Raw genomic sequence first — 26,822 nt, forward strand, 5'->3', positions numbered from 1 at the left:
TATTTAATGAAATTCTAGCAGATAAAAATTTAGTTCTAAATAAGTCATTATGGCAGTTGTTTTTAGACTAAGAATGTTAACTAATCCAAGAAATGTCTCTTGTGGAATTAGATTTGATTAAACTAAAAATTCTACAAGAAATAAACCAATGGGGAAAAAAGTTAGGGTATCTCAAAATAGCTTGAACAGTTACAATAGTAAATTGTCAAATTCATCTCTGTGTTCTTGCCACATATCAGTTATTTTTACAAAACAATCAAGAAGGTAAAAAAATCTGCTTAAATGCAACAAAGCTGAAAAAAAAAGAGCAAAAGATATTGCCTGGGAAAAGGTCTCCTAATTAGATTTCACTTTTGGTGTACAAAGTTGCCTTTCAGTATTATTATATTTTAGGTCATCAGGATAAGGACATGTATCTCTCACAAAATCATAACATCTCTACTGACTTTAAGTTCCCTTTTCATTGTCTAGAAATAGAGCAGTTCCAAATATCCGCAGATGCCTAATATATTTCTTCTATTTAGAAAGCAAATTGATCCATCATATCTAATACAGACTTACAAAGGAAGAAGAGAATATTACTTTTGTATCAGATAAAAATGAACAAGAGTAGCTGTTTTTTTCATCACATACAAAACATCTAGACTATGAACCTTACAGCATCTAAATTCCAATAAAAATACATATGTATATATAGATATTTTTAAAATCACTCATTTTGTACCCAATCCCCTAGGAATGTTAATGCTCCTTTCTTTACACTTCTTTAAGTCTTTCCCTTGGGTGGACCTATCATACCTACATGAAATTCTACCTTGTCCCCTGATCTCTCCTCATATTGTTCCCCATGTCTAAAAGCCTACTGGTCATCTTCACTGATTTCCTGTCACCTCGAATTCAACATTTCTAAAACTGAACTAGTTCCCAAACCACGTCTCTTTTGAGTCTCTGATATTTCCATCAATGGTAGCAATCACGGAACCGCAAAGATACCTTTGATTCCTCCTCTTTGTTGCCTTCTACACTTTCATGTCTTCTTTAGTAATATATTACTACTTTTCATTCAAATTGCTGCATTCTAGCATGGTCCCTCACATTTAACAGGATTCTTGAATTAAGGCCACAACACATCTCCCTATTTTTACTTTCTTAGCCCTCCAATCTATTCTAAAAAATAATGCTAGATTAATATTAAGCATTTCTTTACTCTGAATTAAAAATCTCTCAGAAAAATCAAGTTTTGATTTCTCAGCCTAAAAGACTTTAAAACCTACCTCCAATTTACTTCTCTAATCTCACTGCTTTCCACTTCTGTATAAGAAACTCTACAGGCAAATGTTCTTTGTCCACTCTACTCCGTCCTTTGTCCTTTGTCTTGCTTTAGGCTCTATGAGCTTAAGCTGTTCCCCTAACCTGGGAAACAATAGTCTCTCCCTCTTTCTTAAGTCCTACATACCCTTTAAAGCCAAGTTCAAGTTCCATCTTCTCCAAGAAATCTTCCCTATCCAGCAGGACATTGTGTTAATCACTGCCTTTTATTGTAAGTCACTTAAAATTAATTGTTATTTTTATATGCCCTCTTGTCTTTCTGATTAAATAATAAAAGTTCTGAAGAGCAGGTACTGTCTCTTACCTCATTATAGTCACAATATCTGGCACAAACACAGACATTTTTATTAAGTGTTATAAAACTAAATAATTGAATAATTATTTCACATTTGGCAGTTTTTGTTACATTATACACAAGCACATTTTATCTAGCATCACTGTAAAATTACAAAATATACACAATAAGGTAAGCTATCACGAACTTTTCTATTCCAAATACCTATGTTAACTGAAATATTTGTTATATAAGTTTTTATTCCATAACAATCTCTTTTTTGACTTACAGAGAGCAATTAAGGTAAAAGAAGCAAACCTTTAGAAACTTTATTTCCCTCATTGCAATTTTGTTGACAGACTTTTCTGATTTTTCATAAAATATCTTAATGGCCACTATCTGCCCAGTATCCTTATGTTTACACTTCATGACTGTTCCATAACTTCCCTCTCCCACTTTTCCAAGGGTTTCATACATCTCCATTTTGAAGCCCGGTTTTTGCTTTATGGAAAGAAAGGGTGGGAGGGGGGGAGAAGATTAAACATTCATACCTTTATTTATTCAAGGTGGATAATGCAATATCACAATAAACTAATACTTTAAATTACGGAAAACGGAAAACTAGGAATCTTTTCCACGAGTCCTGTTTGTCTCTGGGAACTCTGCCAGTTCGCCAGCAAGGTGTCCTTATGCAACTTCGGCCACCACCAGAACTTGGGGGAACTTCCTACTGTCTCCATCATTTCCACCAAGTTTTAAGATGCTCTCACTACATGTCACCTATTCATCATGGGTAGGGTCCCCACACGTCTCGTCAAGCCCCATCAAATATAAGTTTTCCGCAAAGCTGCGGTCACCAACAGATCAGGTCCCGGGACCCAAGAAAACCTCGGTCCCGCCCACTCCTCAAACCAGGAGTCTTAGGGTCCCAGACCAGTGCCGCGCCCCTTTCCCCACCGTCGACCTCGTCCGGGCAGCCGCCGCTGCCTCAGCCCATTCTGTGATCCTGCCAGCCTGGCTCAGTGCAGTCACAGCGACTCCCACCCTACCTAGCTTGCTAGCTCCCCACTGCCTACTACCATAGCAACGGTGCAGCAGGTCACTAGCTTGGGGGTCTACTGCGCAAGACCGGAAAACCGGCCAGGCCCGACCCGGAAGGAAAAATGGGAACGAGCGGACGCGAGTCCCCGTGGGGGCTAACTGGAAGCTTCCCTGCGGGTGGAGGTCGGTAATGCGAGCAGCTGTCGATCAAACTGGGGCCAAGACAGAAGGTTGGTTCTGAGCAGCAACAGGGGACGATCATATTTTAGCAAAAGCTCGAGAGACTGCAAATCCTCTAGGGAAGGGGAGCCGGGGTGGAAGTTTATCCGACCTGCATCTTAGACGCACACAGGCCCGAGAACACTTGCTGCTTGTGCTGGATCCTAAAAGGATGCTTGGTGTCACAGGTAGAGACTTCTTGTAAAACGAGACTTCCAAGGAAGTCTTGTAAAATTATAGTTTTCTAAGTTACCTAGTTATCTTAATATTGCATAATCTGTTTGACCTCAGCTGTCGACATACATCCTTAAAACAGGTATAAGACGATTCATAAGAACATTTCTTGAACACCTCTTATATGCTTAAATTTTTTTTCTTGAACTCATAGTGATCCTCTTTAAAAAATTCCCTTTCTACACGTCAAAACTCGTTCAAAGCCCTCTTTGGAAAGGCAAATAATTCAAAGGGCTCCACCACAAAATAGAGTGACATACAAGGCACCCCACCTCCCAGAATCTTAATTGCCTAAGAACTAGACATGGGGTTCGGATCGAGTGACAGCCTCCAATGAATAAAAAGAATACCACTGGAAGTGCCCAGGCAGTGCTGTTTTCGTTACGGCTTTCATTTTCCTGTTAAAAAAAAAAAAAAAAAGTTAAGCGTAAGAGGCCAAATCTCACTTTGCTTTTAAATAAGAGAAGGCGTCATTATTATCCAATGAATTCTAGTCCAGTTGGTCTTACCCCAACATGCACATTAAAAATCACACCTAGAGAGCTTGTTAAAAGGCCCCACCCCCAGAGATCCTGATTTAAATGAGTTAGGGTAAAGAAATTGATATTTTAAAACATTCCTAAGTGTTTCTATGTTGTGACAGCTTATTTTGAGAGACGGAGGGGAAAGAAAGTTGGTCATGGTTTTTGCTTATCACCATAAAAATATTCAAATTTGTCTTTCCTTTTGAAACGTTATTCAACTATGTTATATTTTCTTTGAGTACCATAGTAAATCTTATACTGGACTCAGACTTGTAAAGCACATTTATTAAATATTTGTTGTTGACTTATACTGTTGTCAAGGATCAAGGCATGAATCAGAGTCCCTGCTCTCAGTGAGCTCACAATCTAGAGCAACTCAGTCTACACTATAAATTATAGCCTTAAAACTATCCTTTCTACAACTAGGTTATGACAGGGTTGGTAACCAGGACAACGTATGATTCTTGCTTATACAATAAAGCTCTCGGACTTTAATGAAACTTACTTGATTTGATCGAAAGCATTACTTCATTCTGGAAAACCATGAACTGTAGATTTCCAAAACAACTATAATTGCTAAACAAATGACACGACAGATTAAAAAAAAATTTTAGCATTTCACTGTAGGTAACCCTAACAGTATGTCTCCATCCTTAGCTATAGGGATTGCTATGGCAAAAAAATGAAAATAAGAAAATAACTTTTTGACTTAGAGAATTACATTTGTCGGTGGGTATCTATCAAGTATTAGATCTGGCTAACTTGATTACCAAGGCATTTAATAAAAGCAAGAGAAAGAATTCAGGGATTGAAGAAAGAGAGGTACCAGAAAAGTAGGGGAAACTAACCCTTTCTAGTTCAATGAAAGTATGCCCAACGCCATATTCCTCATTCTGTCTTACTGTAACACCTTGGGTTGAGGAATCACCCAAATGGACTTAAAGAGCTCAGGGTTCAGCCAAAAAAAAAGTCTTTAAGAACAGAATTGGAGGCGATAGAGGAAGGAAACTCAATGACTAGAAATAATGTCAGAATTCCAACGGCCAGTATCTCTGAGCCCCGGTGGGGGACGTTTCAGGCTATTAACTTACTAGTGTTGAAAATCTGAAATAAATTACTCAGGCTAGATATACAACCCCTATCCACGTCTGCATGATCTCTCCCCCACATGTGAGTCAAACTTTTAGGTTTGGCAACTAGTCACCTACACTCTCTTTATACACACTCTCTATGATCAAACCTGCACATTTCTTGACAAATACAATGGTACCCCACTGTAGACCAATCCAAGGACTCTGACACAAAGCCTCAAATAAGAGCAGACTCATAAAGGATAAACAAAATTCCGTAATCCTGTGGGGATTGTAAACAAACATTAAACAATCTGTACACCGTTCTTTAATCTCTGCCCAGCATCGCCAACCCTGGAAACACACTGCAATGCTCATACAGTAATATTTGGTGGCCCTAAGGAAGCATTTCAGGGGATTTCGCTTTGTATGGGCCTCTGCATTCAGCTGAGGAAAACGGAGGTCCCTTCACTTTTCCTCAGATGCCAGATTTGATAAGCCATTGAGCCAACCAGAGGGGAGTTTTAAATCCAAATTATTTGGGGCTCTATTTTAAAGATTTAAGAAGCAAAACAAACTACTGCTTCCGACACAATCTCATCAATAGCTGTCCACAGGACAAAATGGAGAAAAAACATAAAAGTGCCTACCAGCCCTCAGCCCATAAATTTAACTACCGGGCTGAAAGACGGCTGAAAGTTAGATCCAGGAGACGCTCTCACGTGATCCGTCCTAATGGCGTCATAGGGACACGTGGTTCTAGATACTTCGTCCCCTCCCCCTCGGAGGTGGATTGTTGACAACGCCGCCGGCAGTCACGTGATCTTACGTCATCCTACCTCCTTTCCCTGAAATCTCTGGCCCCGGATGCGTCCCTCTCTCCCCACCCGGCTGAGCCTAAACTAGTGAAAGAGGGGGAGACGGGTTGGTGTTGTTTCAGTTCCGGTACTTCTTTATCACAACCTCCAGTCTGAGCATAAGGAACAGTAATTGGTCAATTCGTTCAAGGAGACAAAAGGGATAAGGTCCCTGGTGAAGGGGCCCCGTAACTAGCTCTCCTACGTCCCGTTCCCTTCTCCCCCACCCCTCACTGCATGGTACCGGCGGAGGGCGGAGGGATCTGGAGGCGGCGGAGGGAGACGTCATTGCAGGGTTGTTTGTGCAACCTCGGCAGCGGCGGCGGTGACCCACAGTGATTCGGCCGCCGCGCCGGGGGGTGGGGGGGCTGCGCGGGACTCTTTTCTTTCAGACTGACCGCGGGGCTGCTGGGGAGCATGTCGACCCCGGCCCGGAGGAGGCTTATGCGGGATTTCAAGAGGTAAGGGCCTTCATTTTCGCCTGAATGACGACTCCTCCCCGAAGCTCCGGGGCTAGGGTGGGGATCCGGGACACCTTCCCCTCTTGACCCTAAGAGGGCTGCTGTGGGCCCAGGGGGACAGATGGAAGCCCAGTTCCAGCCCCGCTTTAGCACTCTCTTCTCCTTGGTTGTTCACTTGTCCTACGTAAGAAATTTTGATACTTCCTCACCACCACCCTACCCCCACAAAAAAGTAAAAAGATGGCTATGGTTTGTCCTACGATTCCCTGCTGCCCACTGCGGCCAGTTGCCTGATACCTCGCCCTGGCTTTCAAATCTCATCCTTCGCCTCTGCACCCTGCGGTGCCTCTTCTCTCTGCCCTAAGAGCGAGCCCTTGCAGAAGCCTTTCCACCGCTAGCTACACCAGTCAGCTTTGTTCGATGGCCTTGCCGCCTTTCCGACTGCCAGGGTTGGGGCCAACCCCCGCCTCCCTCCCCATTCTTTCTGCAGTGAGGGTGGGGTCTGATGCGCGAGGGCCGGAGGTTGTTAACCCATCCTCCGAAACCCGACTCTTCCCCCCCCAATCCCTCCCCGCCCGCCTGAAAGGACCTTGAGAACTGGCTTAGAGGGCTGCGATTCGGGCTGGCAAACCCGGCTGCCAGTGCTTTCTGGAACTCAGCTCTGTGGCCTGGTGTGTAAAGACCTATCTATAGCCTCCAAGGTCTGGAAAAATGCCTTTCTGGAGGCTGGGGCTAAGCTGATACTCCCTGAGCCTCTTTTGTAAAATAGGGTTTTGTTAGATATTAGGGTTGATGAGGAGGAAGTGACTTTTTTCCCCCCAGTTGTTTTACTTTGAATGCTTACAGGTACGGAGAAGAAAATAACCAAGAAAACTTAGCGTTACGCTCCCGTGCGCATTTATAAGTGTTTTTCTAGGGAGATCTGCCCTGCTCGAGAGAAAAAATCCAGTGTAAAAACTTGGATTGGCTTATCAGGAAGTAACCTCTCAACTTCATTGTAAACCTTTAAATGAGGCACTTGGAAGCCATTGTTTGGGGCTTTGCCCAGTTTGGCCTTGAGTGTATTGGTAACTTAGCCTTTATCTTTGGTGGGCGATATCACGCCCCGTATCTTCCAAGGGTTCTTCTTTTCGTCGTGGCCTGTACTGCTTAAGGTTGACTAAAAGCCATTTTGGGGGACTAATTCCAAGAATCATATCACATGACGGTGTGTTTATGTGTGTGTGTGTGTGTGTGTGTGTGTGTATATTTAGTGTCGCGTTTACTTTTTTTCCTGAGATGACAGTTTTAAAAGGAGATACTCCTTTTTGTGCAAAACTCTGTTTCTACAGCTTGAAACCATAGATTTCAGATTAGCTCCCATGAGTGAAATTCCAATAATAAAATTTCGAGGTTCCTGGCCTTTGGTACCCTGGTTTCTCATTGCAGTTCTCTGCTTAATTCTGAGTTGTGTGCTTGGCACCTTCGGTAGTTTTCCAAGGGTCGTCTTTTGCAAGAGTTTGTAACAGGTGTTGGAAGGTAGCTCTGTATATGGGCGCATGATCTGAGAGGTAAAATGCAGTATTGGTGCAGAGCTTTTAAAATAGGGACTGAGGGAAAACCTAGCCAGAGCTTTGCTTACTCTAAAAGCTGCTGCTAACGCAAATGGAATAAAGTAGTTCTACTGCCCAAAACTAGTTTCCTGATTAAACTGGATGCAAGTGTTTTTCAGTCATTTAATGTTTACACTGAGGTGGGGTCTTTATATTTTGTTTGGGGGAGAGTTTTTTTGGTGGCCATGTTGCCCAAGTAGCTTTGGTTAGGACTCACACAGCCTTTGCATGTTTACAGTAGCAAAATTGATAGTTGAGTAAATAGTGTTTTTTTACACTTGAGGTTTTTCCTTTGTTGTTATTGTTAAAAGTAGTTCTTGAACAGATATCTTAACCTTGGTGATATTTGAAGAGGGATGACTCCCAAGCCATTTAAAGTGGTATGGTTTATTCCAGCTCAGCACAACAAGAAAATGGATTTAGTTTGTTTCTCAAAGTAGATGGTTGAAAGATGTTTGACTGGCCTTCTTAGTGGCCTTAATGTTCAACTTTTAAAATTTCTATTCTGGATTTCTAGATTGCAAGAGGACCCACCTGTGGGTGTCAGTGGCGCACCATCAGAAAACAACATCATGCAGTGGAATGCAGTTATATTTGGGTGAGTTGAAAGAAATAACAAATGGTAGGTATGGTGATTCTTTTAAGAAAATTGAATGTATAACAGCTAGGAAGGGAAACTTTCCTAGGGATGAGGGATCTTACAGAAACTGTAAGATTTAAAAAAAATTCTGATAGAGTTTTGGCAGTCACATAAAATTTGATTTTATAATCAGTGGGTTTTATTTGATAAAAATATCATTTGAGACTACAGGAGAATGATAAGTTTGTACAAAATGTGCCAAGCAAATGCTTAGTATGTATTCTACTAGAACTGTAAAAAGAGTAGGAACCAAAAATATTGATAACTTCCACCATAGTAAGAATTTAAATAAAAAATGTTTGACAGCTTAATGTGAAATAACTGTATGGAGCCTTTCAAGGTGCAGTCTTATATTTTACATATAGTATGTATTGCATGTAGGCGTATTTGTATAAGAGCATTATTTCTTCATGCTCTTTCTTTGGTTTTCCTGAACTGGATTTTATTTTCTTTCACTCTTTAAAAAAATTTTATTTTCTTTATTATTTTTTGCTGTGTGTGGACTCTCGCTAGTTACAGTGCCCTGACTTCTCATTGCAGTGGCTTCTCTTGCTGCAGAGCGAGGCCTTCAGGCTTCAGTAGTTGTGGCATGAGGGCCCTAGAGTGCATGGGTTTAGTAGCTGTGGCCCATGGGCTTAGGTGCTCCTCTGCTTGGGGCATCTTCCCAGACCAGGGATTGAACCTGTGTCTCTTGCGTTGGCAAGTGGATTCTTGACTTCTGGACCTCCAGGGAAATCTCTTTTGTTGCTCTTTTTATACTAGGGTTTTGCACTAAGACGTAAAAGGAACACTTCTGTAAACAGAATTCTGAATTTCTGTTGACTCCATTTTAAGAGTCTACATTAAAAATTAGTGGGGAAAATGAGTGTAGTTCACCCTTCTAAAGTAAAGTCATATTAAATTCAGGGTGTTAGCATGCTTCTTTGAGATCTTGAATGTACCTTGCAAATAATAATTAAACCTTACCAACCCAGCTTTGTGAAGCAATTAAAAAAACGAACTTAAAAAAAATAAAGTAAACTTCAGGTTGCTGCTTAGGAAAGATGAGATAGGGATATGGTACAATGAAAAGACGTGGACAAAAGAAACTGGCATTCTTGGTGACATCAGATAAATTTAGTTGAGTTGAACAAGGGCTATTTCTCTTTTGAAAAGCAGGATACTTTGGTATCATAATTATCTTAAAGGGTATTGACTTCCATTTTATTGATATATATTTAAGAAAATAGGAATTTTTCTGTTAAGAATACATATATTTACAAAAGGATTGATATTTATGAACTGAATTTTTTTGTGCTAAAATTATGGCAAGTTTCTTTTGTTTTTTGTAAAACCATTCTAAAAGGAACACTTGGAAAATGAAAGTTACTATTTATGTCTGTGTTTGTTATTGTTAGTTGCGCAGTTGTATCTGACTCTCTGTGACCCCATGGTCTATAGCCCACCAGGCTCCACTGTCTGTGCAATTCTCCAGGCAAGAATACTGGAGTGGTTAGCCATTCCCTTCTCCAGGGACTCTTCCCAACCCAGGGATCCAGCCTGGGTCTCCCGCCTTGCAGGCAGATTCTTTACTGTCTGAGCCACCAAGGAAGCCCCTTTTATGTGTATATAAATAAAAATCCAGGGCTAAGGTGATATTAAAGTAACAATAAATGCTCCACAAATTAGCAGAATGAGCTCCTCTTTCTCTTGTTTGAGTTTATCCTCTCCACTATGAAAATCAGGAAAAAGCAGAAAGAAAAAACTTTTTTTAATCAGAAATCTTCTTATTTTCAGACCAGAAGGGACACCCTTTGAAGATGGTGAGTCAATCTCAATATGTTTTCTATAGTATTAAGAGGCTTCTTTTAAGTAGAAAATTATAACACCAATCTATCTAGTTAAGGCTATTTTCTATTAATAATAGATCAGATTAAAACTAAATAATGCTACTGAGAATTTATAGCTTACAAAGAACTTTCTTCCCATGTCAGCTTGATCACCTTCATTGCTAGTTCTTTCTGTTACTTTTGTATTGGTTCTTGAACTGTAGGCCTATGTGGTGGGGTCTATGTTGAGAATAGTTTTAAATTTAAATGACCTCATAGCATGCTAAAGGTGTCTCTGAGGTAAACATCAGAAGAGTAATAATCATGCATTTTTAACTTTATATATGTTGATCAGTGCTCTTAATTGTGTGTAACTGCCAGTAGTTTCACTTAACAGCTATCTTTTGACACCTGTAAATAGTTAGCATTCTACAGAATCTTTTGCATCTTAAATTCAGTATTTATCCAAGAGCCAGAAAAATGGAAAACTTGTTCTAATGTGTATTTATAGTTAAACTTATTAAATTGATTTTAACCAGATACTTAAAGTTTCCCTAATATAGCATGAATTTTTAAAATGTGTTAAATAGATTTGTCTTAGTTATTACAGTGGCTCCAGAATTAACCCATCAAGGTTATTTATACAAATAATTATTGCAGAAGTATTTTTAAGGAGAAAACCTGAATGTTCAGTAGGAGAAATGGTTAAGCAAATTATTAAACATCTAGACTGTAGAATATTATGTACCTATTAAAGAATACGGTAGATCTGGTTGTATGTTTGAGGAGACAAAAAAGTTGCAGAACATATGTTACAATACCACAGTTTTACTGACTAGCATACATGCAAGTGTGTGTGTGTGTGTCTGTGTGTCTGTGTGTCTGTGTGAAGGCTTGTATACCATACAGTTTACTGACTAGCATACATGCAAGTGTGTGTGTGACTAGCATACATGCAAGTGTGTGTGTGTGTGTGTGTGTGTGTGTGTGTGTGTGTGTGTGTGTGTGTGTGTGTGTGTGTGAAGGCTTGTATACCATACTGCTATCAGGTGGGGAGGGGTAAGGAGTTGAAGAAAGGTACTCAAGGGGTTCTGCTTTTTACTCTGTACCAAGGATACTCACGGGTGGTCCACAAGCTCTTTAAGTTTTCTGAGACCTTTTCAGGGGTTTCCTGTAATCAAAACTGTCTTCATAGCAATAGGAAGGCTTTTTTTTTTTTCGTACCTTTTTTATTGTATTAACATAGCACTGATGGTACAAAAGCATTAGTGACTAAAACTGGCCCTAAGCAATTTAGTGCCTTGGCACATACCAAGTCAGTGGCAGCAAACTGCGCTTGGAGTCGTATTTTTCGCATTTTTTTAAATAAAAGATGTCAGTTTCACTTTTTAAAATGTTTTGATGAAAAAGTGGGAATTACTAATATTGCTAAACTCTGACCATTGAGTATGCTGCTTTCTGATGTTCTGCTTGATGAAGTTGGAAGTATGCATACAGCACTTCCTTGCATACCAGTTTGGTGGTTGGAGAGAAAGCCATTTCTGCAGTTGAGTTGCAACTTGAATTACTGCTTTTTTCATGGAACATTTTTACTTGAAAGAATGACTGGCAAACTTTGGTTATTTAGATTTGAGTATGTATTTGGTTGCCATATTCTTAGTGAAAGTGTTAGTTGCTCAGTCATGTCTGACTCTTGGTGACTCCGTGGACTATGGCTCACCAGGCTCCTCTGTCCATGGAATTCTCTAGGCAGGAAAACTGGAGTGGATAGCCATTCCCTTTTCCAGGGGATCTTCTGACCCAGGGGTCAAACCTGGGTATCCCACATTGCAGGCAGATTCTTTACTATCTGAGCCACCAGGGAAGATTTTAAATTAAGTCGAGGAAAGTGACTGACAGGATTTGTTGCTGCTGATAAAATTATGGTTCCCAATACTTTTTTCTCTGATGAGATTAGTAGATGGTATTACCGGTTGTGACTTTGTTTTTGATGGTGTATATCTCTTTCTCTTTAGTCGCTAAGTCATGTCAGACTCTTGCGACCCCATGTACTGTAGCCTGCCAGGCTCCTCTGTCCTTGGTATTCTCCAAGCAAGAATACTGGAGTGGGTTGCCATTTCCTTCTCCAGGGGATCTTCCCAACCCAGGAATTAAACCTAGGTCTCCTGCATTGCAGGCAGATTCTTGACTGACTGAGCTATGAGGGAAGCCCTAGTGTATATAAATGCATATCAAATGAAATATGGCAACATTTAGATGATTTGGATAACTTGGTGAACTGGTATTTTCCAAATGGCCAATGTGTTAGGAAATTATGGATGGATAAAAGATACATGCAATGTGCAATAGTCATTAATATAAGTGATGCAAAATTTATATGGCTTCACATTTTATGTTGCAGCTAGCCATTAAAAACTTTACCATTTATTTTATGTAACAGCAAAAAAGAATATCTACCTTTATCTGAAAAGGCTATGAAAATACTCCTTCCTTTTTCCTTTTCATATTTGGAAGAGGCCTGATTTTCTTCATGTATCTCAACCAGAACAGCATGTTGCAACAGATTGAATGCAGAGGCAGCTGAGAGAGGGCAGCTGTTTTCCATTAAGCTAATCGTTTAAGAGATTTGCAGATAAACAGTGCTACACTTCTCCCTAACGTGGTGGGGGAAATACAGTTATTTTCATTAAATGTTACTTAGGTTAATGTGTAATGAGTTTACAGTTGTTAAGTATTTTAAGATTTCCTTGAGTAATCATTTCTAATACAACAAATATCAATAGTGGTAGCACATGGTGTGCTGGAGACAGTTTATACCAATTATGAAAATGGATTGTGTAAAAATTTGAGGAATTTCTTTTTTATTAGGGGAATTTTTACCAACCAAAAAGTTGAAATATTTTTAAATATTTTTAATTTTTGGTGGAAATGCCATAAAATGGTGTGCTGTTGCATGCGTCTCTTCCCATCTTCATGTTCAGTGACTTCACATTCGAAGCTTGGTGTGATTGGGAGTAAGAGTATAAAGAGGTCCAGAGACCCCATAAATAAGAAGAAAGCAAGCTTAAAGCTGTTTCATATTTGTGTTTACCTGAAATGTTTACATTGTACATTTTGTAATGAAGGAAAACTAAAAGTAAGTGTAATATATATATATAACATTAGGTATTAAAAATATATTAGGTTTAAGTCTCTCTTTGCTAATGAACTATACATTTCATAGAACCTCTTAATATATCGGAACGTGAATTAAATATCACCTTTGATTTTGTTTGTATCTTTGGCCTCCCTGATCCGAAATTTCCAAACAACAAAAAATTTAAAGAGGTAGAGGTTATATATTGAATAAATGAGCAATGAAAATAGAGTGTTAAATATTTTACTAAATACATGTCTTTGATCTTGGTAGACTGAAGTCATGAGTTTAGAATTTAGGTTGAGAAAGTATGTTTGTTTGTTTAATTGATAAAATAAGGAGAGAAACTTGTGGAGACATCTTGAATGGTTTAAACTTGTATTGACTTCATTAGGAATAGGCTTCAACTTACTGAGTAAGCCCCACAGTGGGTAATTGGAGCACCTGTGGAGCCTTCAGGTATATTTCCTCAAAAGTAAAACGTCTCTGGATAGTGAATAAACACAAAAGGAGTCCAGAATGACAAACATAAAACTATATATTAATGGTGGTTGTGTCTGCTAAATAGATTTGTAATTTGAGTTGAGAACTCTTTGTACACTGAACAGATTGACTTTGTTACAAATACATAATTTTTTTTTCAATGCCTGTCTCTTGACAGCAAATAATGATTTAGGCTGACCAAAATGTACCATATTGGTTTATAACCAACAGTAGACAGTTACACTAATGCTTAACTGATTCTTGACGTACTTAAATGATAGGAACAGAAAAGACTTTTTCACATTAGTAGCCATACCCTCCAGTCTGAGTCCTTTGTCATATGATGGTTAGCCCCTCTCAAAATCATTTGGCACCTCCTTCTAAGTTATAGTAAATTATCTGTAGTTCTTCAAATGTGCATTTAAAAGTTTGGTAGCTAGGGCAAAATTGCCTGCCAAAAATATGACAATGTTCTTACCAGTAGTATATGTTAAGTGCTTGTACCCCAAAATGCTTGCCAATGTTGTATATTATCAGTACATAAATAGAAGTATATTTAGTATGTTTTATATGCTAAACCAAAATTGACATTAATTTTTGTGTGGTTGTGCAAAAGCCAGCATAGGGTTGGAAATTCAAGTGCTTGTCATTACTGTAATTATTTTGGTTTGTTTTCTATCTAGGTACTTTTAAACTAGTAATAGAATTTTCTGAAGAATATCCAAATAAACCGCCAACTGTTAGGTTTTTATCCAAAATGTTTCATCCAAATGGTAAGTAGCATTTTTTAGCTTTTGCAAATGATAGGAGGAAGAAAGAGTTGTTCCATCCTTTTAGGTGCTGCCCATGCTTTTCATCGTTAGGGCCCACCTCTCGGTGTTGCTTCCATGTCAGTGTTAACCATGCTTCTTTAATCTGGAGTCTTACCAAGGTTCCTGATTTGAGGAAAGTTTTGTTTTAATAACTTCTGATTTTTAAAACTAATATCTATTTATTTGTCAGAATGTGAAAGATACTGAAAAGAATTTGTAGCTTAAAGTTTAGCTGTAAAACTACAAACAAATGTTCAAAATTGAGATCCTGTTATATGTAAAATTAACAAATATCCTCTTTCCAAAAAAAGATATCCTCAGCCAAAAAAAGGCTGATCCGTGTGTCATGTCAGATCTTAGTTCCCAAACCAGGGATGAAACCTGTGCCCCCTGCATAGGGAGGGTGGAGTCTCAACCACTGGATCACCAGGAGGTTCTTTGGTTATTTTTGTTATCCCTCCATATTAATAGCGTGGTTTCCCTTTTTTCTCCACTATGAGTGGAAAACTTCATTTAGTTAACTTCCTAGTTTACTTTTTTTAAAAAAAAATCTTTATTATTAAAAGATTCATATACTATGCTATTCACCCATGTAAGTTGTACAATTTAGTGGTTTTTAGTACCTTGACTGAGTTGTACAGTCATTACCATAATCAATTTTAGAACATTTTTATCACTCTCCCCAAAAAATCCCATTCCTGTTAGCATTCACTCCCCATCCCTATCCTCCTGCCTCCCAGCCATAGGCAACCACTGGTTTATTTTCTCTATATAGGTTTGCTTATTCTGGACATTGCATATAAATGGAGTCATATATGTGTCATATAATGTATGTGGTCCTTTGTAATTGATTTCTTTCAGCTGGCATAGTTTTCAGGTTCATCTCATAACACATAACTGTACTTCATTTTATTGCTGAATTATAATCCACTGTATGAATAGACTACATTTTATCAGTTGATGGATGTTTGGTTTCTAATTTACTTTCGTATTACTTCTCAAAAATAGTAAACTACTTCAAAACTTTAAAATCATTTTGCATTTTTATGGGTTTTACAGAGGTTATGATTTTTGCTTTGAACTTGCTAAGTTTGATGTTCCTGTGGGGTACACAGTAAGCAGTTGACTGTGCTGCTTTAAAGCTGAGCGTTAAATCTGGTCTAACGCTAACAATTGGAAATACCTAGCACACAGATAGTAATTGAGGCCATGAATAAAGTTGCCCCTAGAGGTTGTGTAAAGGGTATAAGATGGAAGAAGACCAAGAATAGAGTCCTGAAGAATGACAGTATTAAGTGTAATTTACCTCCTCTCCCCCAAAAGGCCGTACTTCCTCCTGTTTCAATGTAGAGTGATCAGACTGTTCTGTGAAGCTTTCCACAATTTGATAGTATTGATAACATTCGAATGCACTTATCCTTTGTCAACAGTGATTCTATTTTTGTAAATTTATTGTACATATACATAATCTGGCAAGTGGATAAAAATTTGTATTCATTGTTTGTATTCTCATAATCAAGAGGGGGAAAAATCCACTCTCAAATGTTAAACTTTTAAAATAGTAATCACTTGATTCTTATTTTTATTATGAGAGGAATGCATACTTATTGGAAAAACAAATCAAAGTACAAGTGAAGGTAAATAAGATCCTTCATAATCCTACTATTTACAGATATCTACATTTTGGCTTTGAGTCTTACACATTTTTGTGACTGCCTGTACTTCAAATTAAAGTATTTGTAAATGATTCTTTATAAGAAATGGGATTATATAAGTAATTGGAAACTTATTAATGTAATATATTAGGGTTGTCATTCTGCGTTAATTAACGTATGGTAGACGTGTGTCGTTTCTGGCAGCAGTAGTGGTCTGTGCCATTAATGATGTACTGTTACTCAGCCAGTCCCCTCACTGGGGACCACACACCGTTTCCAGTTTTTCACTTCTGTGGAGAGTGTGATAGAGAATGTGCTGTAAATAAAATTTCGCATGTGCATCATTACTACTTTTAAAGTAGAATTGCTATTTCAAAAAATTAGCCCCCCCCAAGAGCTTTATTTAGGAATATTTAGAAGTGTGGAATTTAAACAGATTTGCTATATGTCATGTGTTGAAAAAATTTAACTTACTCAGCCTCCTCATCAAAAGGTATGTGGTAAACAGTCGTTAGTTTGAGACTGATTTTCCTGTGAGAAAGTTTTAGTCATTAACCAGTGTTCAAGGCTTCTGACTGAGCCAGGCATTCTGTTTGTGGTAAAAAAAAAAAAATTACTGTTTAATTATTAGATATGACCAAGTTAACATGTAACCAATTTTAGTGTTGTCTTTGCAGTATATGCTGATGGTAGCATATGTTTAGATATCCTTCAGAATAGATGGAGTCCAACATACGATGTATCTTCTATCTTAACATCAATTCAGGTAAGCATGTGTTAGAATGCATCTTAATTTTTCAAGATTCTATGGAATATAATTGACTCTTTTAGGATCAATTTAAAGGCCAAGTGAGCAAACTAACACTCCCAACACTAAGGTTACCAGTGGCAAACCTCATACAGAATCCTCAGGATTTTCATACAGCTGATCTGCTTTTTCATTAGTGATCATGTTGGATCAAATCCATGATCATTTTCCTGATAAAGTATAAATTGTTCTCACAGATCAAGTAATTTTGTTTTGTTTCTTTGGGTTTTGGGTGTTTTTCGCTGCATCTTGCAGCCTTGGGGTCCTAGTTCCCCAACCAAAGATAGAACTCGTGCCCCCTGTGGTGCAAGTGCAGAGTTATAACCACTAGACCACCAGGAAATTCCCTCACCGGTCAAGTATTATTCATGCCTAGAAAGCATAGCCAGAGGTGATGGAGAAAGATGAAAAAATCTTGGGGAGAGAGAAAGACAATTGTTTAGTAAAAACATAGGGACCTCAAGAAACTGCAGTGCAGAAAAGCATCATTTTGCCCCATCCGGGAAATGCTGTTTCAAAGGAAAAGAATGTAACTATCCACCAAAGCACTCTGGCAGAATATTTCAGAGTTGACCTTGAATGACAGTTTAGGAGGAAGGTTTGAGGTGGAGTCAAGTTTTAGTTACATGGATTTGAAAGGAGCAGATGTGATATTTTGGTTTGTGGCCTTCAAGTTTTTTCTGTCACACTTCTGTTTTAATTTGAGTCATAAATAGTATTTTCAGTCTTGCTGTTATTAATATATTCCCTTGCTGCTAGGTGTATATGTTTTGTTGATTAAAGGAAATAAGGTATACTACCCAACTTACTGCCAGGAATTTGCAAACCTATCACAATAATAGAGTTTAACTTTGGAAAATGTTAGTTGCTGAGGTATTTTGTAGACATTGTATATTAACCAAATCAAATTGTTTAGTTCCCGTTTAATATCGCAGTATGCTGAATTAATGTTTGTTCTTTTCCAATTTCTTTGAAATTAGAGGTCTTAAGGCAATTGAGAGCTATCTGTTTTGAAAACTGAAGTTTTGTAGCAATAGGAAACTTCTTACTGTCTTTATCAAACTAAAGTGTTTAGGTCTGAAAAATACATGAGACATACTAATTTCTTTCTTCATTAAGTAATTTCTGTTTTCTGTAACTTTTGTGCTCCATATCTGACCCATGTTAATATAAAAAAATAACTCTACATATGTGTTTTTCCTTCTTTCTTTCCTTCTAGTCTCTGCTGGATGAACCGAATCCAAATAGTCCAGCCAATAGTCAGGCAGCACAGCTTTATCAGGAAAACAAACGAGAATATGAGAAAAGAGTTTCGGCCATTGTTGAACAAAGCTGGAATGATTCATAATAGACAACTGGTCTGTTAATCTTTTTCATCATTGTTGTGTATAATTTACCTCTCAGTAGAAAGGCTAACAAATTTTAAGTGCCACAGGTTTTAAGGATTCTGCAGAAAAAAAGTCCTTCAGTTTAGAACCTACAAAAGCTTGTGTATCTTGATTAATGTACTTTTTATTGCATGGTGTGAACTAAGTTATTGCTTACATAAATTTGTAATATATCCTGTTTGTATTTTTTTCCAAGTGTATAATGTTGGTGTGGAGTTTTCATGACAGAATATACACATTTTGTAAATCTGTACTTTTTTCAAATATTGAATGCCTTATTTTTGAATTCTTTAGATTTTTAAATTGGAGAAAAGCACTTAAAGTTTTTTATATATGAATATTACATGTAAAGCTGTTAAAATACATACTTCAGTGCAAGAGACTTTGTCACTTATTTCCTTATCTAAGTAGGAGGGGTTAATAAGTCTCTAGCTCTCTATCAATTGATAGTTTCATTTCCAGTTTCAAAAGAACAGATTTATATTTTATCAAGAAATTCAGATTTGATTCTAAATAACCAATTATAATCTCAAACTGTATTTTGAATGTACCTTTATTAGTTTTAGTTGAGCAATTATAACTGGTTTGATTCTGTCCAGCTCTGTATTTAGGCCACTTATTATTGTTTCTTCATGCACTACTTACTGTTAAACTGCACCCTTTGATTTCACAGTTTGCACCTCCACCATGGGGTATTGGCACCTCTACCTTGAGCAGAGAGCTTATGCAACTTACTTTGCTGCTTGATAACACTTTAAAAGATTTTTGATAATGAAGAAAGTAAAACGATCAACATTTTAAAAAAATCCATGCCCTACAATTAACAATATAAGAATTTGTTGCATTGGTTTGAACAAGGCAGATATTTGGAAGGAATCTTAGTGTAATTTAAATATTTGAAAACTGCCTTTTAATGCAATTGCCTATCTGTTTATTCTGGAAAAATGTTTTAATACCAGGGCCTGTTGAGTTGCCTTCTCTTGTGGAGATTTTTTTTTTTTTTTTAGTCTCCTAAGTTGTATAAAAGCTGTACTGCATCTTAGTTTACTGGATAAACTTAAAACACAGTATTTGTAGAAAGCTTAATCCAAGCTATCCTATGCCTTCAAATAGTATAGAAAATGGAAAATATACAAGTAAATTCTGTTGAACCACCTGTGTAGTCTTTCTAGTAGTTAAAACAGCTATTTCATTAACCCCAACAGTTTCTTGTACATTCATACTAGCTTAGTTAGCTAGCAGCATCTTTTCTGTTGGAAGATGGATTTTCTTTTCTACTGGAAGACTTAGAAGGGCAATTTCTATAGCTTCTATTAAGCAGAGCTTAGGGAGGAGAAGTGCTAATGTTTCCCTTTAAAAGTTAATGCTTGGGAAATCTGGGGATAACTGTATGATCTCAGGGAACTTTTGATACAATTGAGAGTTCACTCACTGGAATTATGCCCCCCCACCAAAAAAAAGATGCTGTATTTAAAGGTAGTTTTTCATCATATCAAATGTGTGATAATTTTATATTCAGCTCTAAAACAAATTATAGTTTCTTGAGACATTTAATCCAGTGACTGACTCTTAGATTAAATATGCAGTAGCTATGATAGTCTCCCCTCTTAATATATTAAATGCTATTTGGATAATGCTTCAAAATCTGTTTTCATCCTGAACCTGTTTCCTTTCCCCTGTTTCATTCTGTGCTTCCAGTGCAGGGGGTGCAGGTTCGGTTTCTGGTTAGGTCACTGAGGTCCCACATGCTACGAAGCACAGCCAAAAAGTAAAACTAAGAAATTTCGAGTATTGCTAGATAGTTACAAGGAAATTATATCTTACTTTACAAAGGATTAATAGGCTCTAATTCCTAAATTCAACACATGTGCGTAAACCTCATACCTAGTCCCCGTTCCTATTGGAGAAAATTCTTAGGGACGTTCCATCTTTCAATTACTCAGGTTTTTCTCTTCAGCCTTGGAACAGATTCCTTATTTGGTTGAATACCAGGTTTACTTTTAACATTTACTACGTAAAGTTTATAGATGTATGGTATGGCAAGAGGCTAGAACTAATTTATTCATTTTGTACAAAGTTGGATTTCATGTTAATGTTTAAGTGCATTTGTGATGTGTAATTCCTCTGTAACAATACTTCTAACATACTGTCTGTGCAAGGCACCATTCTAAGCATTTTAATATGATCACATTTCAAACTCAAGTAATCTTATGAGGTGGGTACTATTGTATTACAGATAAGAAAATTTAAGATACAGATCAAGTGACTTTTCTCAAGGCCAACCAACCAGTATGTGATAGAGCTGCTATCTGAACCCAGGCAGTCTGGTCTTTTACCCAGTAACTGTACTATTCCTTAAGAAATATTAAGGGATTGAGTTTAGTTTTTAAAATTGTACTAAATTTAAATATTCATCCCAACTTGTGAAAATTCATAAGTTAGAGTTTTGTATAGATTTGTATCTATCCAGTGAAGAGGTTTTCAGCACTTTCCACCTTTTTTTAAAAATGTACAAGTCTGAACATAGGAACACTAGTCTCTGATAGAAGGCACTTTACTTACAGACCCCATTTTTTTCCCCTTTGTAGAAATATCCTCCAGTCTGTACAGATACAGTCGCACACACTCCCTAAAATTTAAAGATTCCATGAATATGAATAACTTTTGGAACTGATCTAAAAGTTCTTTCTCATGTCGGTGGAAGGTAGTGAAGAAAGTTACTGAAGGTGACATATTTAGTTAATAGTCTGTTGTATGCCCAGTAAATAAGGTACCTGTCTTAATTTATTCATTTAGTACTGTTTTAAAAGAGAAGCCTGGGGCTCAAAAGCTAGGTATGAGGTATTTTGATCTCTCAATTCTTCCAAGTTTTAAGAGAGAAAATTTTTAGGTTTTGGTGGTAGTTATTATAATTCCTTTCTGCTGCATTCAGCATTGCCGAGTCCCAAAGGAACCTGGTATGTGGGGATTATGTATGTAAACAGAAAAGTCAATAGGTGGAAAGCTGTTAAAGGAAACTGTCCATAGGGCAGGGGCCTTGTGCAAAGATGGTAGCTCTGTCACTTCATTTACCATCTAGTTAGGGAAAAACTAAGCTATTGTCCGATAAGGGGAAATTTTAGTTATCTTGTTATCTAGTATATGATACAGAGCACAAAGATATATTAGAAACAAAATTTTGTTTTAAAGAATTGACTTTTTCCTCTATCCTTTGAAAAAATATACAGACGTGTGCTGTTCTGAGTTTCCTATTCATAGCCTGGACTGGGCTTTCTTTTAGTTGGGCCCAAAAGCTGAATGAGATGCACCCTTTGCAAATCTTTCTTAGCTCAGCAACATTAGCTGGTTGAAATCAAGAGCTCTGGAAGGAAAGGCTCCAAGCTTCCTCTCTGGCACATGGGGGACTCAGGTTAGGAGCTTGCTTGGACTGTCAGGAACTCTGCCATTGACGTAGTGCTAAAGTTTGGCCACAAGATGCTTTTGTTTACCAGTGACTTCTGGAATCATGTGTTTGGGAAGACTAAATAGAGTGTGTGCTCTGCTGAGTAAAAGGAAATGATAACCTTTTAGCTAGAGAGGTCTTTATATGGTGATGGTCTTGGGTTTGGTTACAAGTGTGATGCTTCTGTAGTCTTTTGGGAGGATATTATAACTGATCTAAAGTATTACCTGCCAGACTGGGATCTTTAATGTACCACTGGGTTAGGAATTTTGTCTAGAGAAAACCAGAGCCTCTCTCTGAAAGGATCCACTCATCAGCCTAATCTGCTTTAGTTGTCATTCTTCGTAGAATGTAGGAGAGCATCTGTGGTGTGCTGAACGCTGCCAAAGTGCAAACGTAGCACGCTTAAGGTAGACTTCTTAATGCTGCTTCCTGTCTGAAGCCCCTCTTGCTCTTTCCCCTTTACAAAGAAGGCCTTATGCCAAGAATACTGAAGCCCACCAGCTGAATTGGACTAGCGGCACTAGAAGAATGCACTAGAAGAATGCAGATGCAGAGAGGTTTGCAGCTCTTTGGCTAGCCTCTGTGTAAAGTCATCCTACAAAACTTGAGTTGGGAGGTTTTCTGTTTTTCTGTCAGTGGTAATACAAAGACAACAGGAAGCTTCTTGTTCAGATAACCATCCTGGGCAGAGAAGAGGAAAGAATCCAGAGACTTCAGCCCGTATCTTCAGGTTTGGCTCAAGGCTTAGAATATGGCTTCCAAAGAAAACTCTAGATTAGTGACCTTGCTGCGTTGTAGTGACTGCACCTGCATAAGCACCTAAGGCTGTGATTTCAGGTAGAGACTCTGGAATATCAGCCGGAAAACTGCCTTTAGAATGAAGACATCCCAGGGGTTAGGTACAAGAAACCTTTTGCAAGTCAGAAATATGAGTGAGGGCAGTCCTGGGGCCTGGTGGGGAGTTGATGATACCATCTGTTAGGAAGAAGTTTCCTTTCTAGCTTTTGTTAGCCCTTACTGATTGGTTCTTTCACGGGCTGGGCACTGTGCACAAGGGAGCTTGAGGACAGACCACAATCACCCTGGCACCCTCAAGACTATGTTTGAGGTATCAGGCTGAGCCATACTATAAGTACCATAGAGTGGAGCTAACACTTGGAACTGCTTTCCAGATAACTCTGGCAGTACATGCACAGGCCTGGGCAGAAGGCCAACAGGACAGCAGTGAACCTCCAGGGTCCATGAATCCTCTGGGAACACTTTTTTAATTAGCGGCTTGCTGTTTTTTGTTACAAAAGTAGAACACTGTCATAAAAAATAATTCAGTAAGCACAAAGGTAGAAGGAAGCATGAGTCATTCTCACCACCTGAGAAGCTGAAAACAGCTGGCTTAAGAGGAAGTGAGGACTGTAGGTGTTGGTCTAAGACCAAATTTTTCAAGTTGTCTGAGACCCAAAATTCACACCCAAGAGTGATAAGGAATCTAGGCAATTTACAGTGTGATACTCTAGGGCAAGACGTCTGCCTTTCAGCCACTACTAGGGCAAAGTCCATATTCACGGAAAAAGGAACATAGCGACATCCTTTACAAGCCCCAGACCCCTAGATTAGGGGTTCCAAGGCTGGCCGTGTGCTGGCCCCTTTCCTCCCATCCTGCTTCTGCCCGGATCCAGAACAGCCTCGTGTTTAGTTTGTGCTGTACTGTACGTGCCTGCTGCCATTTGTTCTGTCAGCATGTCTGCTGATAATGCTGGCGCCCATTGGCACCTAATGGGTGCCAGGTAGCATGTTAGGTCCACCCTTTTGCAGCTTTGGGGATGAAGCCTGGCATGGAGGGGTGATTATGGGTGTTTATTTTTATCTCATGTAAATTTTAGTTGAAATATTTCGTATCTTCCTACCATGGTCTCAAAGGAAAAGCAGGGCAGAAATGAAGCAGTGGGAGCTCACTAAGAGCCAGGTACTAATACAGTTTTTCTATGGAATCCCCCAATAAACATTAAAGTAGGAATCATCGTAAACCGAGGAACTCAGGAGGCAGGAATTACTACCAGTCCACAGCTACTAGGGATAATTAAACATTCTTAATGAAAATGTCAAAGGGAAAGAAAAATGCAGCCCTAGCAGCATGAGATTTGGGTGCTAGCATTGACAGCAAAGCAAGGGCTTTAATCACTAGGCCCATGCAGTTCAAGGATGACTTCACTGTTAACTGCCCCTTCACTAAATCACAGGTGGACCAAGACCTGTCTCAGGCTCCTAACAGCATCTTTCTCCCAGGGCCTTATTCAAGGATATTTTTGGTTTGCTAACCTACTTTTACTTGGTTGGGAAAAGATAGGACTTGGGCTGTGACTGCCTGGCTTATGTTCTAAAGAGGCATCCTTGTCTGACAGCATGTCAAGGGGAAAAAACTGGTTCACATGCCAAGGTCTAGAACAGGTAAGAATTAGCTCCATCTAATGTGAGCTCTTAATAGTCTCAACTTGAGTCTCTGATTTCCAAGGGAATCTGTGTACGTGATGCAGTCGTCCTACTCCACCTCCTCAGCTGGGACTCTTCTCTTTGAGCAAGGCTTCAGGCCCACCTCCGTGTCAGGTAGGAGCACATGCGAAGAACTCTGCCTCTACTGCTGCTGCTAATAAGTCGCTTCAGTCGTGTCTGACTCTGCAACCCCATAGACGGCAGCCCACCAGGCTCCCCCATCCCTGGGATTCTCCAGGCAAGAACACTGGAGTGGGTTGCCATTTCCTTCTCCAGTGCATGAAAGTGAAGTCGTTCAGTCGTATCCGACTCTTAGTGACCCCATGGACTGCAGCCTACCAGGCTCCTCCATCCATAGGATTTTCCAGGCAAGAGTACTGGAGTAGGGTGCCATTGCCTTCTCTGGCCTCTACTGCTGGCAGTGTTGAAAAAGCCTTCCAAACCAAAATGAGAAAGGCAGTGAAATATTGCTGTGCCTTGCCCCAGGAGTCCTAACTTTGAAGGGACAGAGTAAACTTGGGGAAATAAACAACTTGCTTGGCTTGCTTTTCATTTAAATAAATAGGTTATCTGGCTATTTATTTTAATGAAAAACAAGCCAGGTAAGGTTCTGTTTCTTAGGGAGTGCGTGTGTATACTATGCAGGAGGGCAGTTTGTTTTAGCATGTACTTGTTTATTGAAGGAAGCGATTTCCATATGATCACAAACTTTTAAGTTCTAAAATTCTTGCCTCTTAAGGGTTGGGTTTATTCTTATTACTACAGAACTGAAAGGTGTCCCTAACCTAGTCAAGAATGAGAGACAGGGCTAGACGACAAGATGACTTTCAGACCCCTGAGGTTTCAGTCTCCTTTCAGACATAGGGTACCCAGGCAGAGCTGGACAGCTGGGAAACACGGCAATATATCTCCTGTCAGATACCACACTATTCACTCATTTACTAAAGATAGCAGAGGAACAGAGGATGGGCAGTGACAGTTAATGTGATTCCACCCAGTGCCCATAGAATAGGTAAGCCACAGATCTAAGTGGATCCTGGAAAAGCTTGGAGGGAATCCTTGCCTGTGCACAGGTAGAAAGGGATTATCAGGTGGGCCACAGACTCAGCAATGTTTCAGAAAGCAATTTCTGGATAATATGGAAGGGCATCACTATTAACTGAGCACCCTAAACTGTACTGTTGGTATGGATGACCCAAACAGGTCTGAATTGCACAGGTCCACTTAGACGTAAATTGCTACCAATAAACAAGGACCTGCAGCACTACATGATCTGCAGTTGACCGAATCCATGGGTTGTACCTCTATCGATTGTGGCTGCTGCTTCAGAAGGTCTTGAGACTTAAAGTCTAACAGATGAGAGCCTCTCCTAGTCATTACTTGAAGTAATACTTTACCATGTCCCTCTGTATAATCTAACTTGATCCTCACTCCATTTTGTGGGCAAGACTATGAAACCACCAGTGGCTTGTAGCTTGTATCTTACCTGTGAGCTCCTGTTTCAAATCTAAAAGTGGGCCATTTTACTAACCTACAAGGGGTGCTGCAATGCAGAATATTAGATTTCTATGCCACTTTCTATTCCAAGTAAACAAAGGATAAAAGTCTAAAATATTAATTTTATACGGGAGATAGCCATAGAGATAAAGGTAAGATGAAAAACAGGCAACTTATCCTGGGGAGAGTAATGGGATCCTGAAACAGAAAAAGGATATCAAGTGAAAATGAAGTCTCAGTGAAGCATGGACATCCTGGACATTAGTTAAGAGTGTATCAATATTGGCTTGTTAATGGTAACAAATGTACCATACTAATGTAAGATGCTAATAATAGGGAAAACTGCAGAGTATACAGGAACTCTATAAACTATTTTTACAGACTTCCTGTAAATTGTTCTAAAATAAAAAAAATTTTAAAGGCAGTTTAAGCTGAGGAAATGAGAGAAAATCCACTAGAAAATGACATCAGAAAATTTGATTAACTGGCAAAATCTTCAAAAATAAGCTGAATTTGCAATGGATGTGCTCCTGATAGGATATTATTGAATATTTTATTGGGGAATTATATCTTGTAGAGGCTGGGGCTAACTGAGCACCATACTTGGCCCTTAATCTTAATCCTTGTCACAGATCTCTGTGGTAGCTATTTCTATGATTATCATTTTCCAGGAAAGGCCACAGGAGAGAAGTGACTTATCAGAGGTCCCAAGGTCTTCACTTGGCCCACCCTAGTGGTCACTACAGATCAGAGCTAGAAGCTGCACAGAGATGTGGTGTGCTATTTGGCCTCAGCCTCGAATCATGGGTGAGAGTCGTCCCCCTTCTCTGCTCCCAGGCCCCAGGCTCCCAGTCACTCTCCTCGTTAGCACTTCAGTGTCCTGAGCTCCCCAGCAGATTAAGCTCAGGCAGGCCCACAATCATATCTTGCCACTACCCCCAGTACCAAGCACAGTGATAAGGGAATCCTGCTGTGACTGACTGTTACACTGCTGTCCCCACATGAAGTCCTTAGTATTTATGCTTAGAGAGAAGCACATAAGAGTGGGTACTAAATAAGAGGAAC

The 26,822-nt window shown here is 39.0% G+C and overlaps 2 protein-coding genes across 3 annotated transcripts in view; one reads left to right on the forward strand and one right to left on the reverse strand.

Annotated features, from left to right (window-relative positions):
* The window catches only part of CDKL3 (cyclin dependent kinase like 3), a 57,104-nt gene extending 30,503 nt beyond the window's left edge, over positions 1-26,601 (reverse strand). For both annotated transcript variants that reach the window (XM_060415743.1, XM_060415744.1), the window contains exon 1: positions 1,922-26,601. In XM_060415743.1, coding sequence (XP_060271726.1) covers positions 1,922-2,086 — 165 coding nt within the window. In that variant the 5' untranslated portion in view covers positions 2,087-26,601. The remainder of the gene's footprint in view (positions 1-1,921) is intronic.
* On the forward strand, positions 5,839-18,711 carry UBE2B (ubiquitin conjugating enzyme E2 B). Its single transcript, XM_004008801.5, has 6 exons — positions 5,839-6,009; positions 8,119-8,199; positions 10,018-10,043; positions 14,352-14,441; positions 16,813-16,901; positions 18,163-18,711. Exons 1-6 carry the CDS (start codon positions 5,966-5,968, stop codon positions 18,289-18,291), a joined length of 459 nt encoding a protein of 152 aa, XP_004008850.1. The 5' UTR covers positions 5,839-5,965; the 3' UTR covers positions 18,292-18,711.
* Positions 26,602-26,822: the final 221 nt, after the last annotated feature.

This window comes from Ovis aries, chromosome 5 (genome assembly GCF_016772045.2).
Source record: "Ovis aries strain OAR_USU_Benz2616 breed Rambouillet chromosome 5, ARS-UI_Ramb_v3.0, whole genome shotgun sequence".
Taxonomy (NCBI): Eukaryota; Metazoa; Chordata; class Mammalia; order Artiodactyla; family Bovidae; genus Ovis; species Ovis aries.